General features: G+C 47.1%; 2 protein-coding genes across 4 annotated transcripts in view; both read right to left on the bottom strand.

The window, feature by feature from the left end:
* Positions 1-104: 104 nt before the first annotated feature.
* Positions 105-12509, bottom strand: LOC119251749 (uncharacterized). The gene is made up of 9 exons (XM_054698399.1): positions 12439-12509; positions 9134-9337; positions 7541-7563; positions 7351-7448; positions 5280-5626; positions 3989-4011; positions 3799-3896; positions 2034-2181; positions 105-1006 (listed from the first exon to the last, which is right to left on the bottom strand). Exons 4-9 carry the CDS (start codon positions 7427-7429, stop codon positions 988-990), a joined length of 714 nt encoding a protein of 237 aa, XP_054554374.1. The 5' UTR covers positions 7430-7448; positions 7541-7563; positions 9134-9337; positions 12439-12509; the 3' UTR covers positions 105-987.
* Positions 9618-18369, bottom strand: part of LOC119251747 (golgin subfamily A member 6-like protein 25) — a 92857-nt gene continuing 84105 nt past the window's right edge. Inside the window, exons 27-28 of one of the 3 annotated variants that reach the window (XR_008553023.1) lie at positions 10838-10975; positions 9618-9726 (exon numbers count right to left, since the gene is read on the bottom strand). The gene's annotated coding sequence lies outside the window, so the exon portion shown is untranslated. Of the gene's footprint in view, positions 9727-10837; positions 10976-12508; positions 12577-18369 lie in introns of those variants that run through there. The other 2 variants (XR_008553021.1, XR_008553022.1) reach the window with 2 other exon arrangements.

Below are 18369 nucleotides of genomic sequence, written 5' to 3'. Positions count from 1 at the left end.
CCCAGCACAGGCTTATTTTCTACAGCATTTTGAGTCTTCACACCCATTTGTCCATGCAGATTTATTTTTTTATTTTTTAAAGATTTATTTATTAATACAAGAGCTGGGGTACAGACGAGAAGCACGGGAGGGTGAGAGAATTCACCAGAGACAGAGCAGGGAGCAGAAAAGGCAGAAAGTTGAAAACACAGCTGAGGGGAGCAGTGGGCGAGTCAGGAGAGGTCTGCTGCGCCATGTGGGTATCTCCCTGGCTGGCCATGAATCAAACCCGCGCTGCAGCGGGTGCGGACAGCTTCACAGTGCTGCGCTCAATCCGCTGTGCCACCTGGGAGGCCCTCCATGCAGATTCATTATTGATTAGTCGCTGACAGCTCAGCACTGTCCCAGGTAGAGGGAAATCAAGGAAAGAGAGCAAATGAAATTTCTGCCCTCAAGCGGGTCAATTATATTCACAATGAGGGGTAAGGCAAGGTTCAACAAAGAGAAAACCAAAGATTTTACTCTTTTCCTGATGTTTCTGGTGGAGGCAGGAATAAAGAAGAATGACTAACCCTGTAAAAGGCTTGGAGAATATCATGGAAGGAGGCCTATGCAAAAGTTTCGATGTGGGCCCCAGATGTCATGTCCAGCCTCACAGTCCAGAAAGATCCCCAAATCTGGCATGGCTCTCGAGCAAGAAGAGAGGGTGCAGGACCAGTCAGGTGAATGTGGTCATTGTTTGTGTTCTTGATGGCCCAGAAAGCAGACTGAGGCTCAGCATCCCCTCTATGTCCCTGGGCACATCCTCTAGACAAACTCCCAAATCACACTTGGCTCCTTCTCCCATGTCCACTGCAAAATAATGTCTCTTTGAGGTGAAGCCCTCACAGCCCAGGACACAGGTTCACATGCTAAGCCTCCCAGAAGTGTGAAGCTTCTTGAAGGGTGTGTCCGTAAGTCTCTTCTGTCCAGTTCTCAGAGAGAGTTAGGTTATCATGAGCTGTGTCTTCATCCAGAGGCACACTGACTGCAAAAGTGAACAAACATAAACCAACAATGACATGTTTATCAGCTAACAATAGTTCACCTTAAATAAAACCAGTGTATGTTTAATGTAAGCTATCAGCTTCTTGAGCCTCATATGCTGATGCTCAGGCGTAACTACAGGGATCTCTACAGCCTCACCAGGAAACGCTGCACACAGAACAAGACAGTAACTATCTAAATGAAGCCTTTCTCCACCTCCTATATGTAGAAAGTTGTCTGTGTCCACCAGGACTCTCTTCCAGAAAGCTCCCAGGATCCACTCCCAAATTAGTGGGGCACAAACCCACCACCCACATCAAGGTCACCAGGCAGCCTTCTTTTGCTGACTGCTTTGCACTAGCACACTGCAGGAAAAATATAATCTGGTGGTCTCTGTGCCAGTTTTGGGAATCTGTCACATGACCTTGCACATCGTGGTTTCTCTAATGTTAGACACATGTGGACTTAAAATAGGCTGGCACATGATGGGACAACTGTATTTACAGCAGGGGCCATCACAGCAAGGGTGAATAGGGATGAGATTCTCCCTGAAAGTGTATATGGACCATGGGATTGTATTTTAGGGAAACAATATGATCTAATTTTTAGAAGAACGAGAGGATGAAACTTTTATTTCCGGGTCACAATCTTGGGTATCAACCTAAATAACCATAGATGTGAGCGTTGACCTGAGAGCAGGTGCTGCTACAGGAGTCTGGGACGCTCACTCACCTCAGAGCCCGGACACACATCTTTGGCAAGGACATGGTTGTGTCCACTGTGCTGGGGGGACTGTGCACAGCTCCTGCCGATGGGCTGCCCAATGTCCTCACACAACAGGGGGAGCTGCTCACACAGCTTCTCACCCTCTACCTCCCTGGGGGCTCCCCTCTCAGCATCTAATGGGGTTTCCATTTCAAGCTGGAGCTTCCATATGATTTGCTACCTCACACCAAGTATAGTTGAAGGGCGGCCTCCTCCACCATAGTCACCTCCTCCTTGGTCTCCCCGTTGTCCCTGGTTCCTACCCTGTTTTCCCTGATTCCTCCTCTGACGTCCCTGATTCCTCTTCTGATGCCCCTGATTCCTCCTCTGACGTCCATAAATCCTCGTCTGACGTCCATGATTCCTCCTCCGACGTCCACGAATCCTCGTCTGACATCCCTGGTTGTTCCCCTGAAATGCTCCAAATCATGGTTAGAGGCAGAGAAGAAAGAGATACAATACTTCACAGTGAAGGACAGGCAGGTGACCTGGGCCTTTGTGCCTCCACAAATACTGTTTAATTGATTACACTTTATTGGAAACAATTATGTAGAAGGAAATGTTTTAATAATGAGGGTTTTTAAAAGAGTAAGAATTTTTTAGGGGCGACACAAGCTCATTTCAGAAATACACTGAATCATAATGTAATGTGTGTGAAAGATAACAGTGAATAAATCAGTGATAAATCAGCTCAGTGAAATCTGAATAGAGTTACATCAGTTCCCACTTTTCACATCCATGTGTCTTTGTTGGATCAACTCAGAGATACTCTATTTTAAAATGGTGGTGGTATTCACATATGGGACAGGGAAGAGGAATCACTGACAGGTTCATAATCCCTTATCTGAAACCCTTGGGGCCAAATATAAAAATTCACAATATTTTTGAGATTATAATGCATAATGCACAGAACCTCTAAATTATGTGCCCACCCACACTAGGGTCTGCCAGAGCCATGAATCGATACATCAATAGTCCTGCACCAAGTAGGATTAATAAAGATGTTAAGTGGAGTCAGATGAGTGCAATTCAGGGGGAACCACAATGGAGGAGGACTCCAGGGTGTTTGCATGATCCCTGCCTCTTCATTTTCCCAGCCTTGTAAAACTCCTTCCATTTGGGCATGGGCATAAGCTGATACTTGCCTCTGAGCAATGGCAAAAAAGATGGGATGTACCACTATGGTCGTATTCCCTTACCTAGGACCTCAAGTAACAGTTGACTTAAAGACTATCTCCTCAGCTCAGCTCACTTTAAAGAAATAACAGGCCGTGTGGAAGGCCCATGTGCCATGTGATGAGTGGTGGCTTCCTGAAGCTGAGGCAGCTCTCAGGTGACAAGAGTCAGAGCCTAAATGCTGTACCCACACACACAAAAAGAAATCTGCAAACAATTGGTAGAAACTGGGGAGAGGATTATTCCCCACATGAGTCACCAGATGACACGTGGCCCAGCCAGCACCATAACCGCTCTTTGTGACCCCACCTGAGCTGTGCCCAGATTTTCCACACGTGATTCCTTGAGAAAATGTGTGTCTTCAACTTAAAGCCCACGAAGTGTTTTACAGCAACATATAACTGAATAAGAAAGCAAATATATTCTGGTTAGGGTGAATTTAGCATATGAGTCAGGGGGAAACACTGAGATTTTTGAGCCTTACAACTCCGTAATTGTGGTTGAGGGATTTGAAAATGTCATTTGGGTCAAGGTCCTAAAACTATTTGCATCATCTACCTTTCTTGCATTGTTCTCAGACTTACTGAAATATTAACAGTTAACTTTATGGCCCAGTTACTGCACTAAGATCCTTACAAAGGGTGATGCACTTAATTTTTATAAAAACCGGTACAAGGGAAACTGGAATCAAGGACTTGATTCACTTGGGGACACAGCTAATCAATGGGCGAGCAAGCATCTCAAGGATCCCTAGAGGTCCCCAGTATCCTGTGTCCCTGAGGAAGCTCTAGAGCATCCTGATATCTCCACTGTGAACGTGGTTAACACTGAAGAATTCTTGACTTTCCATACCTTCGTTGGTCTTTAACTTTTTGCTCTCATCACTGTGGAGCTCAGAATCATTGCAGTCAGTGTGAGGCTCCGAAGATATGGACTCTGGAACTGAACTCCTAGACTCAGAAGAGGACGTATTTCTTCAGTGGGACATCCCATGAGCTCTATGTACTCAGACCCCTGTCCTCCAAATAAGGATAGCGCTTACCTGGTCAAGGTGTTTTTCATGTCCTACAGAGACACAAAGACAAAAGGAGAGTTAGGGAATCCCCATGTTTCACGGGGCTTGTATGAAGCATGTTTTCTGTAAACCCTGTATCCAAAAAGGAAAGGAGTGAGTCCCATCTGGATACTGATGGATGCCCTGGTGATGAGTCAAATCCCCATCCCCGAGGGACCAGAGCACGGCAGCAAGTTGATCCTCCCAGAGCCCAGTAACCTGCTCACTGTGATTGTGATCACAGCAGCGTGTGGGCTGCCTGAGGAGGAGGCCGGGAGACCCTGTGCTCCCCCTGCAAGATGTTCTTTTAGGGACCTGCCTGCCTTCAGAAGAGTCTCCATTAAATCACTCATCACACAGGCCTTTCCTTTGTGAAGAATCCACACACGGCTCATGAGAATGGGCCACTGCGGTGGTGACAGGTGGCCTGTGCAGGTGGAGCAAGTCAGGAGACATTGAAACCTTTCCTGGGGACTGAGTGGCAACTAAAAGAAACAGCGCCTGCAATTAATGTTTCTGGATTTGATCCCTCATGCCTTGGAGAAAGGTACAGGAAGGCCTTTGGAGCAAGAGAGTTGTTCACAAACAAGGGAGGAAGTTCTCATACACGAGGCTGCTCAACAACTGCAGTTGCACCAGCCATCACCAGAAATCTCTCAGGAGAGAGTCTGACAATCAGGGCTCTGTGCATATGGGACTGAGATGTATCCTTAGGGTAAAAAAAGAAAACTGTTCTGTTTGAAAACATGTTTCCATCTAAGTCATCTAGTTCAAAGAGATCATTGTGTCATGGTGTAAGGTAAATGGTGTTCAGGCTTTTCTGCCCTCCCACCATTACGATTGCCCTGCCTGATGGGGCACCTGCAGTCATTACATTGTTGTAAGCTGTGTTGTTTAATTCTGTGGGCCATGGCTCAGTACTGAGATATTCTGGAGAGAACTAGAGGCAGGAGAAAGAGGCAGGAGAGAGAAGAGAGATGCCCAGAGTGAAGATGCTGGCCCCCTGGCCCCCGGCACCCCTGCCTGCCATTTGCCTGGTTGCTGTACTATATGTAAAAGCTCAGCATAGGAAACAGAGACAAGACTCTCCCCATCCTATGAAAGTCCATATGGACCATGGGATGTGTTTTGGGGAACTAACATGAACTAATTTTCAGAAGGATGAGTTGATGAAAGTTGTATTTCTGAATCATACTCTTGCGTTTTAGCCTGAATAACCTTAGATCTGGGAGTTCTGCCTCAGATCATGTGCCGTTGCAGGATCGGGCCCCTCACTCACCTTTGAGTACATACACGCATCTGTGGCGCGGACATGTTTGTGTCCTCTGTGCTTGCGGAACCGGGCACAGAACTTGCAGATGAGCTGCCCGGTGTCCTCACAGAACAGGCGGAGCCGCACTGCGTGTATCTCACAAAGTTTCTGACCCTCTAAGTCCCTGGGGGCTGCTTTGATGGCTTCATCTAAATGCTGCATAGCCACCCTAAGAACTGATTGCTGAATCGAAGGATGGTAAAAGGGACATCTCCTCTTCGCTGATTGCTCCCCTGACGTCCCTGTCTGCTCCTCTGATGTCTCTGGTTGTTTCCCTGACGTCTTGGCTGTGGGAGCTGAGGCCGAGGCTCCTCCTGAAAAGCTCCAAATCGTGGTTAGAGGCAGAGATGAAGTAGACACAATTCTTCACAGTGAAGGACACGCAGGAGACCTGGGCCTCTGTGCCTCCACAAATACCGTTTAATTGATTATAGTTTATTTGCAACAACTACATAGTAAGAAATGTTTTAATAATGAGGGCTTTTAAAAGAAAAATAATCCTTTATGTTCGACAGAAGCTGATTTCAAAAATACACTGAACCATAATGTAACGTCTTATGTAAAAGATAACAGAAGATAAATCAACTCAGTGAAATCTGAACACAAGTTACAGCAATTCCTTCTTTTCCCTTCCATGTGTCTTTATTGGATCTGATCAAAATCAGAGATACTCTATTTTAAATTTCTGGCGGTATTCACTTGTCAGGACAGGGGAGAGAAATCACTAACAGGTTCATAATCACATATCTGAAAACCATGTGGCCAAATACAAAATTCAGAATATTTTTGAGGTTATAGTGGTACAATGTACAGATCCTCCAAACTATGTGCCCAACTCCAGCAGGGCCTGCCATAGCTTTGAATCAGCACATCGACAGTCCTGCACCAACTAGTACTAATAAAGATGTTAAGTAGAGTCAGATGAGCACAGTTCAGTGGTGACCACAACGGAGGGCAACTCCAGGGTGTTGGCATGATTCCTGCCTCCTCATTTTCCCAGCCTTGTAAAACTCCTTCCATCTGAGAGTGGGCATAACCTGAGAATTGCCTCTGAGCAATGGCAAACATGATGGGATGTGCCACTATTTCCTTATGTAGGACCCCATATTATGGTTGACATGGTTGACTTAATTTAAAGACTATCTCCTCAGCTCAGCTCACTTTCAATAAATAACTGGCCATGTGGAAGGCCCATGTGCCATGTGATGAGTGGTGGCTTCCAGAAGCTGAGGCAGCTTTCAGGTGACAAGAATCAGGGTCTAAGTCCTACACCCACAAAGAAATGATTTTCCAACAACTGGAAAAGATGGGAGAGGATTTTTACCCCCACAATGAGTCACCGCATGACATGTGGCCCAGCCAGCACCATAACTGTTCTCTGTGACCCCACCTGAGCTGTGTCCAGGTTTCCCACACACATTCTCTCAGAAAATGTGTGTCTTTAACTTTCAGCTACTGAAGTGTTCTTCAGGAACATATAACTGAATAAGCCAGCAAATAATTTCTGGTTAGGGATAATTTTAACAGAGAAATGAGTTAGGAGGAAACATTGAGCTTTTTAGAGCCATTGAACTCTATAACTGTGGATGAGGGATTTGAAAATGTCATTTGGGTCAAGGTCCTAAAACTATTTGCATCATCTACTTTTCTTGCATTATTCTCAGACTTGCTGAAATATTAACAGTAAACTTTATGGCCCAGTTACTGTACTTAGCTCCTTACAAAATTTGAGGCACTCAATTTTTATGACAACTGGTGAAAGGGAAACTGGAATCAAGGAATTGATTCATTTGGGGGACACAGTTAATCAATGGGCAAGTAGGCATCTGAAAAGTCCCTAGTATCCTGTGTCCCTGTGGAAGCTCTGAGGCATCTTCCACTGGATGCCTAAACAACCTGTACTGCCTAAGCAACCCTCCACTGGAACTAAACTACCTGTACTGTCTGTCTGTCACCCTGTCCCGGGGTAGGTTGTGAACGTAGTTAACACTGAAGTTAACTTCCATTCCCAACACCAACAATTCTTGACTTTCCATACCTTGTTTGGTCTTAAATTTTTCCTTCTCATCACAGTGGAGCTCAGAATCGGTGCAGTCAGTGAGAGGCATTGAAGACATGGACTCTGGGACTGAACTCCTAGACTCAGAAGAGGATGGATTTCTTCAGTGGGACATCCCATGAGCTCTATGTACTCAGACCCCTTCCCTCCAAATAAAGATAGCGCTTACCTGGTCAAGGTGTCTTTCACATCCTGCAGAGACACAAGGACAAAAGGTTAGGGAATCCCCATGTCATGGGTTTGGCATGAGGTATGTCTCTGTAAACTCTCCACCCAAGAAGGAAAACAGTGAGTCCCACCTGGATAGTGATGGACGCCCAGGTTTCTTGAGTCCCATCCCCACCCCTGAGGGCCTGATCATGGCAGCAAGTTGATCCTCCCAGAGCCCAGTAACTGCTTGCTGTGACTGTGATCACAGCAGCGTGTGGGCTGCCTGCGGAGGAGGCCGGGAGACCCTGTGCCCCCACTGCAAGACGTTCTTTCAGGGACCTGCCTGCCTTTAGACAAGTCTACATTAAATCACTTATCACACAGGCTTTTCCTTAGTGAAGAATCCACACACACCTCATGAGAATGAGCCACTGCGGTGGTGGCAGGTAGCCCATGCAGGTGGAACAAATCAGGAGACATTGAAACCTTTCAGTGGAACTGAGTGGCAACTAAAATAAACAGCACCTGCAATTAATGTTTCTGGGGTTGATCCCTCATGCCTCAGAAAAAGGTCGAGGAAGGCCTCTTGGAACAAGTGAGCTATCCACAAACAAGGGAGCAAGGTCTCATACACGTGGCTGCCCAACAACTGATGGTTGCTGCAGACATCTCTAGGAATCTCTCAGGAGAGAGTTTGACAATCAGGGTCTATGCACATGGAGCTGAGATTAATGGTAGCAAAATTTTGCTCATGGTTCCCTTTGGCCTATGAGCCATCCACATGCACCCACACTCACTGGAGTGTATTTACTCAGATCCACATGAAGACAGTAACCATCTAAAAGAAGTCTTTCTCCACCTTCTATATGTGGAAAGTTGTCTGTGTCCATCTGGACTCGCTTCCAGGACGCTTCCCGGATTCACTCCCAAATTAGGAGTCTTCTTTTGCTGACCTATTGCCCTGGCAGACTGCAGGGGAAATAAAATCTGGTTTCTCTCTGCCTGTTTTGAGAATCTGTCCCATGTCTTTAAACTCATGGTTTCTACACTTTTGCATACATGTGAAGATAAAACAGGCTGCATGTGTTTGGATAACAGGGAGTGATCACAGCAAGAGTGAAGAGGGATGGGCCTCTCCTGGTGGCACAGGTGGTTGAGCACCTTGCCGGGAAGCTGTCCACAGGCTCTGCAGCACCTGTTCAATCCCGGCCGTCCAGCGAGGGTCCCACATGGCGTGGCAGACCTCTCCTGTCTCGCCCGCTGCTCCCCTCAGCAGTGTATTTCATCAGTCTGCTTGTTCTGTTCCCCGCTCTGTGTCTGGTGAATCCTCTCACCCTCCCGTGCATCTGGCCTATACCCTGGTTCTTGTATAAATAAATAAATCTTTAAAAAAAAAAAGAGTGAACAGGGATAAGATTCTCCCCATCCTGTGAGAGTCCATATGACCTTAGGAACGTGTTTTGGGGAACTACCATGAACTAATTGTCAGTGAATAAGATATTGAAAATTTTATTTCCTGATCACAATCTTGGGTTTTAACCTAAAACACCTTAGATCTGGGAGTTCAGCATGAGAGAAGGTGCTGCTGCAGGAGTCTGGGGCCCTCACTCACCTTGGAGCCCTGACATGCATCTGTGACAGGGACGGGGTTGTATTCCCTGTGCTGGGTGGACAATGCACAGTGCTGGCCGATGTCCTCACTGAATACGCAGAGCTGATCTCCTTGTATCTCACACAGCCTCTCACCCTCTGAACCCCAGTGGGGTGCCTTGCTGACTTCATCTACATGCTGTGGAGTGTTCAAAGGCAATAATGTCTGAAAAAAATGATAGATGGAGGTCCATATACTCAGCCATTTTGTCCTCCTCACTGATTGCTCCCCTGACAGCCCTGGTTGCTCCCTTGATGTCCCTGGTTGCTCCTCTGATGTCCCTGGTCGTTCCCCCGACGTCTCTTGTTGGTCCTCAATGCTGTGCTCTCTGTACCAGTTGTGCCCGCAGTCGGAGCTCACAGGCTCCGTTATGGGCTGCTGGCAGTTGGAGCACGTGGCTTCCTCCCTTTTCCTCTTCTTAGTTGGGTCTGAGGCCATGGCTCTTCCTGAAAAGCTTCAAGTCGAGGTGAGAGGCAGAGATGAAGTAGACACAATTCTTCACAAGGAAGGACACGCAGGTGACCTGGGCCTTTGTGCCTCACAAGTCCGGAAATCTGTTTGGAAAAAAAAACTTGGGGATTTGGAAGATGCTCGCCCTGTGGATGCGTTGTACAAACACTGATCCCCATCACATCTGGCTACTAAAATAGAAGTTATTGAAAAGTCATAGCATTTAAATTTCAGGCCCGCAGCCCCATGAACTGTGTCCCTGGCATCATGTCAGCCCTGGGACCAGGCTATATCACACCCAGACACACCACGTCCCATCACTGCAGAGATGCTTCTTGGGGAGGAGCTGAGAGAGACAGAGAATAGAGGAGACTCCTCACAAATGTTGCAGGCAGAGAGAGATCTCAGCGAGGAGGGGGTGAGACTCTCTCCTACTGGACTGAACGTCCAAAGAATCAGTGGTCGGAACCGCTTCTCTGTGAGCAGTAGGGCCATTTAGGACGGGGGTCTGTGCGGGATTCCAGTGAGACAAAATATATCTGACCCTACTGACCTCCACACTCCTGGGTCTCCTGCCCCAACTCACACACCCAGAGGACAAAATAAACAGTTTCATGAAGTGGATAATAACAAACTCAACAAGACAATGAGAAGCTTTTTTTCCTTCTGTGGTTTATAGCAACGGGAGAGAAACCAAATTGGAAGGAGCTGGAAGTCGAGGTGGTGCTGGGGCTTGAGCTCCAGGACACCCCGGGAGACACCTATCCCTTCTGACCATGACTCATCCCCAGAGCAAGTCCCCGGGGAGGGGAATCCAGGGTTGGTACCACCCAGGCATGGAGAGGTGGCATGCAGTGGGGTGGGGGGGACAGCTCTTATGGGGACACTAGGGACTGGACCCCCTAGATTCTCACAACCCGTATCTGAGAGCCAGACAGGGGAGGAGGAACAGGAGCCAAGGGGCCTCCTCCCCCAGCCCCTGCTCAGGGAACCTAGTGCGCCCCCCTTCCCTGCTGTGGGCTGTGGGGAGACAGTGGAAATGGGGAAACTTCAGCAAGCTGTTCTGTGAAGTGACAGTGCTCTGAATGAAACACTGGAATTCAACTAAATTACTTATCAGGCTTCGCCCCTCAAAGATCAGGACGGCCCTCTGTCTCCACAGAGAATTTCTCCTAGAGACTTTGATCCTTGGCGGGGTTATCCTCTGTCCCTCACCCCAGGATATGTCGACCTTCTTTCTCGCTGCCCAGGGGCCCTGCACTACTGCACAGAAGTTCTGTCCAGTGACCCCGGGCTGAGGTGATAGCCCCCACTCACTTTATGACCTGGATCTTCCGAGGTGGGGCCTGTGGTCTGTGAAAGAGACAGAGAGAAGGGGAAGCCATTAAAAGCAAGTCCTGTCTACTTTCAGATCCATGGGCACCCTCACTGCCTCCCATAAAACACACACACACACACACACACACAGAGGCATGTTAGCAGGTCTTTTGAAAATGTTGGCCTGGATTTGGTCACTCCCTTCGCCACTCAGCACAGTCTCAAATTCACTGCAAGCCCCTCTACACTGCGATTTCTGGTGGTTACAATGAAGAAGTTAATTTGGACTGTAAAACTCAGAAAAAAAAAAAAACATCAGGGTCAGTCTCTGCACATGAGGAGGAATCTTGTGGCTTTGCCTGTGTGTTGGGTACTCAGCTTGTCAAGAGGAAGTGGGGCACAGTAGAAATAATGCCCTTCAAAATAATGCATAGAATACAATGAGCAAGAATCTTCTGCCACAAAACGTAGAGATTTAAATGAAGAGTTTAGTGGACTGTAAACTAAACATCTTTGGAATAAATGAAATTGATCAAATACGTGAGGAGACATTCCATGTCCATAAACTGCGGGTTTATACTGTGAGGCTGACCATGCTTCCCTAAGAGTCACACAGATTCAGGGCACTCCCCATACAAACAAGCTGTGGTTCTTTTTTGCTGTTGTTATTCCTTTGGTGTTTCATTTTGTTTTTGTCTTTGTAACATCAGCCAATTCATTTTAAAATTCATTGGAAAATCCAGGAATCCAGGACAGCCAGAATAATCTTGACAAAGTTCAACCTTGCAGGAGTCATGTCTTGCCATTTCAAAGGTATATGGCTACAATGGTCAAGATTATTTAAAAGTGTTAGCATAATGATATACATGTAGATCAATGAAATACAATAGCCTAGAAATAAACCCATACATCTTCTCACACCCCCCTCCTCTGGCCTGTACCCCAGTTCTTGTATACATAAATCAATAAATCTTTAAAATAAATAAATAAAAGACCCTAGAAAAGGTAAGTCTGGCAATATGACATAAAGGCATAAGGGGGAAGGGGAGAGGGGGAGGGGGAGAGTGTGGGGGAGGGAATATGAGAAGGGGAGGGAGGGGGAGGGAGGGGGAGGGAGGGGGAGGGAGCGGGCTCTGGCCAACACCTGGGCACACACTCTCCCTCCCGCCCACATGTACCTGGCAGGGGCAGAAGCTGCATCTCCGGGGCTGGAAACCACATTACTCTAGAACACACGTGGCCACCCGGGAAGTCCCTGCAGGGCCTGCTGGGAGAGGTGACTCAAGCCGGAAGGGGGGCGGGGCAGGGGGAAGGACAAGACTTGGGGTGCAACTGCACCCCATTGGAGCGGAAGCACATCTACACCTCCTGGCGCTGGCACTGCCAGCCCCACTCCGTGTCCAGAGACTCATCTGTATCACACCCGTGACCCTCCCGGGCCTGATCAGGCCCCTCCCAGGGCAGGGCTGTGCTGGAGGGCGAGGACATCCCGAGTTCACCTTCTCCGCCTCATTCTCAAACCACCTGAGGGAGCAGGAAATGTTGACTTTCTTTTTAATTGACGGGGGAACACGCAGGTTTGCATCACGCTACTTTTTCATCTTCCACCAGCATCACCACAGTCACTGCAGAGGAAGCTGCGGGGGGAGGGGGGGTTCTCTGGCTCAGCACCAGCCTGGCCCCCAGGACCCCGATTCTGTCTCCCCCTCCTCTGCTCCTGGGCAGACCCGCCCCACCCCACAAGGACACCCTCATTCCCTTCTCTTCACCCCCCAGTCACACTCGGTTTCTTCCTTTTCCAGACCTGCCTGGTGGGGAAGGGGGGGGGGCGGTAAAAGACAGCCCCAGGCACTGCCCTGCCTCCATCCTGCTCACCTGTGACACAGGAATGTCCCCACCTCAGGGGGCTCCATACAATTGCAACCCCCTTATTTTGACCCCAATCCCTCCTTTCCCCGCCCCCCTCTGGTTCATAGTTGTTTGTTGATTTTGATTTTCACTTTCTTATAGTTATTCTTTTTCCTGGTCCCTTATTTAAGTTTTCTAGATTCCTGCTATGAGTGAGACCATCCGGTATTTTTCTTTTTCTTTCTGGCTTATTTCGCTGAGCATGATCCCTTCCAGCGCCATCCATGTTGCTGCAAATTGCATGTGTTTATCTTTTTTGAATGCTGAGTAATATTTCATGGTATATATGTACCACATCTTCTTGATCCAGTCATCTATTTTTGGGCATTTGGGTTGTTTCCAAAGCTTAGCTATTGTAAACAGTGCTGCTATAAACATAGGGGTGCAGGTGCTCTTTGGGATTGATGTTTCTGTGTCCTTTGGGTAAATACCTAGGAGTGGAATTGCTGGATCATATGGAAGCTCTATGTTTAGTAGGTCCAGAAATCTCCACACAGCTCTCCATAGTGGTTGGACCAGTTTGCACTCCCACCAACAGTGCAGGAGAGTTCCTTTTTCTCCACATCCTTGCCAACATTTGTTGTTGCTAGTTTTTTTTAATATGTGCCATTCTCACTGGTGCAGGATGGTATCTCATTGTAGTTTTGATTTACATTTCCCTGATTGCAAGTGATGTTGAACATTTTTTCATATGCCTGTTGGCCATTTGCATTTCCTCTTCAGAGAAGTTTCTTTTTAGTTCTTCTGCCCATTTTTTGGACTGGATTATTTTCTTTATTTTTGTTGAGTCTCATCAGCTTTTTGTAGATTTTTTGTGATCAGTCCTTTATCATTAGTGTTGTGAAATGTTCTCCCAGTCAGTGGGGTTTCTCTTTGTTTCTCTTTGTTTTGGTTATTGTCTCTTTTGCTGTGCAGAAGCTCTTTAATTTGATGTAGTCCCATCTTTGCCTTCGCTATCACTGCTTTCTTCACAGCCTTTTTAATATGTCTGGCCCAGGCTGAGTGTCACTGTGCTATCAGGCAGCTTCCCAGGTGACTGGGATACACAGCAAGGGAGAAGGACCTCTAATCTGGGCTAAGTCCAACCCAGGAAGGAATCCTTTCCTCTTTCATTTCTAACTGAAGTTCTATTTTTTCTGGAGAAATGGATCCCAAAGAAGGGAGAAAATTACTCAGGAGTCCACAAAGATGAAATGATGGTACCCAAGGATCCCTCATTAGCAGGTCACACATGTGAAAGTGCTTTGCAGTCTTTATAGAATCAACACCACCAAAACCTTTTTTTGTGCTCTATGCCTCAGGCTTTGTGCCTGAGCACTTCTCACAACAACCTGGGAGCAGAGCCCCATTATTAGATGGAGGAAATTAAGGTCTAGATGGATGGTGTCACTTGTCCATTTTTTTTAAGGATTTGTTTATTTATGGATACAAGATATGGGGTACAGGCCAGAGGTGTGAGAGGTGAGAGGATTCACCAGAGACAGAGTGGGGAACAGAACAGGAGGATTGACTGAAATTTGTTGCTGAGGGGAGCAGTGGGCGAATGAAGTGAGATCTGCTGTGCCATGTGGGTAGCTCCCTAGCTGGGGATCGAACTCGTGCTGCAGAGGCTGTGGCTAGTTTCATAGGTTGTGTCTTAACCCCTTGCGCCACCAGGGAGGCACCATTGATCCAATTTTAAAGAAAATCCAGTAAGACATAAACCAGGCTCTGCATTGAAAGGTAGAAAACTTATTTTTCTCTCCATCTAGTATCTTCCTCAGACCCAGTGTGTCCATTTCACTAAAGCAGGCGCTCAGAAGTGGTAGCATCATGCAAAGCCAACCAACCCCACACATTCCCACCATCTTCGGAGAGTTCAGGGCTGGCAGAACAGAGGAGGAGGAGAAGGGAGGCTGAAATACATGGTCTGCAGGAAGGAGCAGTCTGAAAACAGAAGTCCCTGCCTGTAGACAGGAATCATAATAGAGAGGGAGGAATTAATCAAAATTTACCAGGACTGATGCACCTGTTAGAATGAGTAGAAAAACTTTTAGGCAGTTTTATAACTGCATTCCACGTTTACATGGCACACATACACCTAAGAGGATTTTTCCCCACAGATATTTATTCTTTTTTTTTTTTTTTTGAGTAGAAGAACTGGATGTAAACAAAAGGTGTTGTGGATGAGAGGATTCAACAGAGACACAGTGGGGAACAGAAGAGGTGGGTTTATGGAACTACACTGCTGAGGGGAGCAGCGGGTGAGACAGCAGAGGTCTGCTGTGCCATGTGTGCCCTGGGAATAGAACTCAGAATATCAAGGGGGAACATCACTGTGGTGGCGGTGCTAAGACTTAACCCCTGGGTCACCAAGGAGGCGCTAAAAGGATTTTAAGACTCAAAGTAAACTTCCACAAAGGGAAACCATGGCATATGACAGAAAGGTACATGATAGGATCAATGACTGATTAGACACTGCAAAATACACAATTAGGAACTGGAAGGCACAGGACTAAAAACTATAGAAAATGAAACCCAGACACAGAAGGAAAACTCAACAAAGAGCAGGCGTCAGTGAGCTGTGCCCCTGGCCTTGGGGAAGTAGAGGAAGCTTGGGCAAGGAGCAGAAAGGACGTTTGAAGAAGTAACACCTGAACATGTTTTAAATTGAGTGAAAACTAAAAACCTACAAATCCATGCATATCAGTGAAACCATGTCAGAGCATGGCTGCACTGAGGGGCTGTGGCTCATTCTCCCTTCAGTTTCATCATCCCCTATTCCTTCTGAGAACAGTCTGATCCAATATAGTGACATGTTAACTGTTTTCCATCAAAAAGTGTATCTGGGGCCTCCCCGGTGGCGCAGTGGTTGAGCGCTGGGTTGCGAAGCTGCCCGCAGCCTCTACAGCGCTGGTTCGATCCCCGGCTGCTCCCCGGCCACCGGAGGAGGGTCCCGCATGGCGCGCAGACCTCTCCTGTCGCCCGCTGCTCCCCCCAGCAGTGTACTTCGGTCCTTCTGCCTGCTCTGCTCTCCGCTCTGGCTCTGGTGAATTCTCTCACCCTCCTGTGCTTCTGACTGTACCCAGTGCATGTATGTATAAATAAATAAATAAATCTTTAAAAAAAAAAAAAGTGTATCTGTAGGTTTGCATGACATGAGTGTTTGCAGTTCCCATTAGAAATCTGTCAGAAGAGAGCCAGTGACTGCAGACCAAGGCCACAGGGGGAAGGGTAGGGGGTTCTCTGGCTCAGCATCAGCCTGGCCCCCAGTCGAGAGAATTCCTGCCATCCCCCACTCCCCACAGCACCATGGGGGTCACTCACCTCTCTTCTCTCCCATGTAGTCATAACTGCAGTCCCCGAATGATCACCTGCAGTTTCCTTTAGAGTCAGCCATTTTCTCAGAGCTTTCATTTTACAAAGGGGCAGAAAAGCCTCCCTGGAGACACTCAGGACATCCTCGGGGAGCTGCCTCCAGCAACTTTAGGTGAGGGCGGTGAGTGGCCTGCCAGGTGCAGGGACGCTGGGTCTGTGCAAGGGAGCTGGCCTGTCACAGGCACCAGAACACAAGGACAGACTCCCTGGGTGTCTGGAGGCTGTAGGGGGCATTTGGAAGGACATTTAATATATTGTGTACATTCCCTTCCTAGAGTAAAAGCACCAAACTTTGCAGGTAGATCAATATCACCTCTTCCCAGCACCAAGCCTTTCCAAAGCCAATCACTTTTCAACTCCTGTTGCCATTATTGAATTGGACTCTGCACCTTTATGCATGCAGCATGTATTAGTTGTTAACCTTTTCTTTCCCTTCTTGAGTCAGTTACATCAGTCTTTCCAGAAGCACTTTACCATGGGTTTCATTTAATTTGCAGTTTGTTCTTCAAGTTACTCTCAAGATTAAAATTTCCAGGATATGCTCTTGCCTGCTTCTGTCATTGCCTGTGCGCTCCTTGTTAAAAAAATCTGTGGGTAGCCAGTGATTTATCTATAATGAGAGAGTTCTCCCCTAAAAGACCAACAGGGCCTGTTTTTCTTTCTATAGTTTGCCTGCAACAAATGATGTCTAATTTTCCCTTTACTATATTTTTTGTTATGGTTTTCAAGGAATTGTTTTTTCTTTGTCTGAATGATTTCTTTACCATCAATTTTTTTTTATGTTGTTCAGAATCTAAATGTTGAAGGGAACATAATTGTCCCTGTGGACAGTAATCTGAACTTGGACTGCCCAGAGGAGGGAGCCGCCCCTGGCTGGGGAGGCCACAGTTGGCTGAGGCAGGACTTCAGGACACCAGGAGGGGAGGGGAGATTCAGAGACTTCCTAGAGCTGGGAGGTGGGGCCTCTCACTTCAGTTGTGTCCACTGAGTTGACCTCAAAGACACCCAAATGGATGGTGGAAATGTCCCCACATCCAGTGTCAGCAATGAAGTGTGTGTGGTCGTGGGAGCACAAAGGAGAAAGTGGGGACTTTTCCCAAATACAGGTGCCTCCTGCACAGTCATGGAGCCCTGGAGGAAAAGCTCTATGGGGTGGTTACAGCTTGGGCTGAGAGGGCATTTTCAGTAAAGAATAGAATTTTGCTTTTATGCATTGACAAGACAAACCACTTTCTTTGTAGGCGGGAGCTACGGGAAGGCGCCTTTGTGGGGAGGACGGCAGACAAGGGTCAGGGTCAGCAGGTGTGTTCTGTGGCTGCCCCTGGTGTGGTCTCTGGGCTGAGGAGGGTCAGGAGGTCTCTGGTGATAACTTCTGTCCTTCTGATAAAAAGAGATGATGACATCACACAAATGTATTTCCACAATTCAGCAGTAGGAAGAGAGCAGAGAACTTCATCTGACTTTTCTCAATAGGCTTTAGCACATCAATTATTCTGAATGGAAAATGTATATTGGAGGGGTCCATTCTGCAATCCTTTACTTCCAAGTCACAAGCTGACCCTAGGAACATGGCTGGAGACCTTCTAATGCTGGGGATGCAGGTGATAGCAGCATTGATGGAATGTCTGGTGACTGTACCTGACATCCGGGGTATAACGTGGGCTCTGTGTGTTAGTGTGTTTACTTAATTACTGATTTTTCAAATTTATATGTTACATCATTGTTCATTTTCAAACAATATTTGCTTTCCCCACCCCCTCAGGTGTAGTCCCCGTAGAATTTCCTTCCCCAAGGCACCAGAGCACCATCACCTCAGTCCCCTGGGCTCCTTCCTCCCTCCCTCTGATCCCTCTCCCTCCTCCTCCCCTGCAGGATGTCTCTGGTTTACAATTGTCTGTTTTTGTTTTGTTGTATTTTGTATTGTTATAACTTTTTCACATTAATTTTTCTCCTTGACTTCACTACCCCTTTTCTGGACTGATGATTCAGAAGACTTCAATATCAAAAACCATTATATTAACGTTTGGCAACTCGGTTTTTATTCGTCATCATTGATGCTGTGTGATCAGGCTGATTACACCACGGTGCTCCTGCCTTTTGCCAAATCAGGTCAGGAAATTTAGGTGAGACGAAGGCCTATCTGATCATATCTTTATCATTAAAAG

The sequence above is a fragment of the Talpa occidentalis genome, unplaced genomic scaffold, assembly GCF_014898055.3.
Source record: "Talpa occidentalis isolate TD23 unplaced genomic scaffold, MPIMG_talOcc4v2.1 talOcc4.2, whole genome shotgun sequence".
Classification (NCBI taxonomy): Eukaryota; Metazoa; Chordata; class Mammalia; order Eulipotyphla; family Talpidae; genus Talpa; species Talpa occidentalis.
Note: the sequence above shows the minus strand (reverse complement) of the source record. Positions and strands in the feature narration are given on the sequence as shown.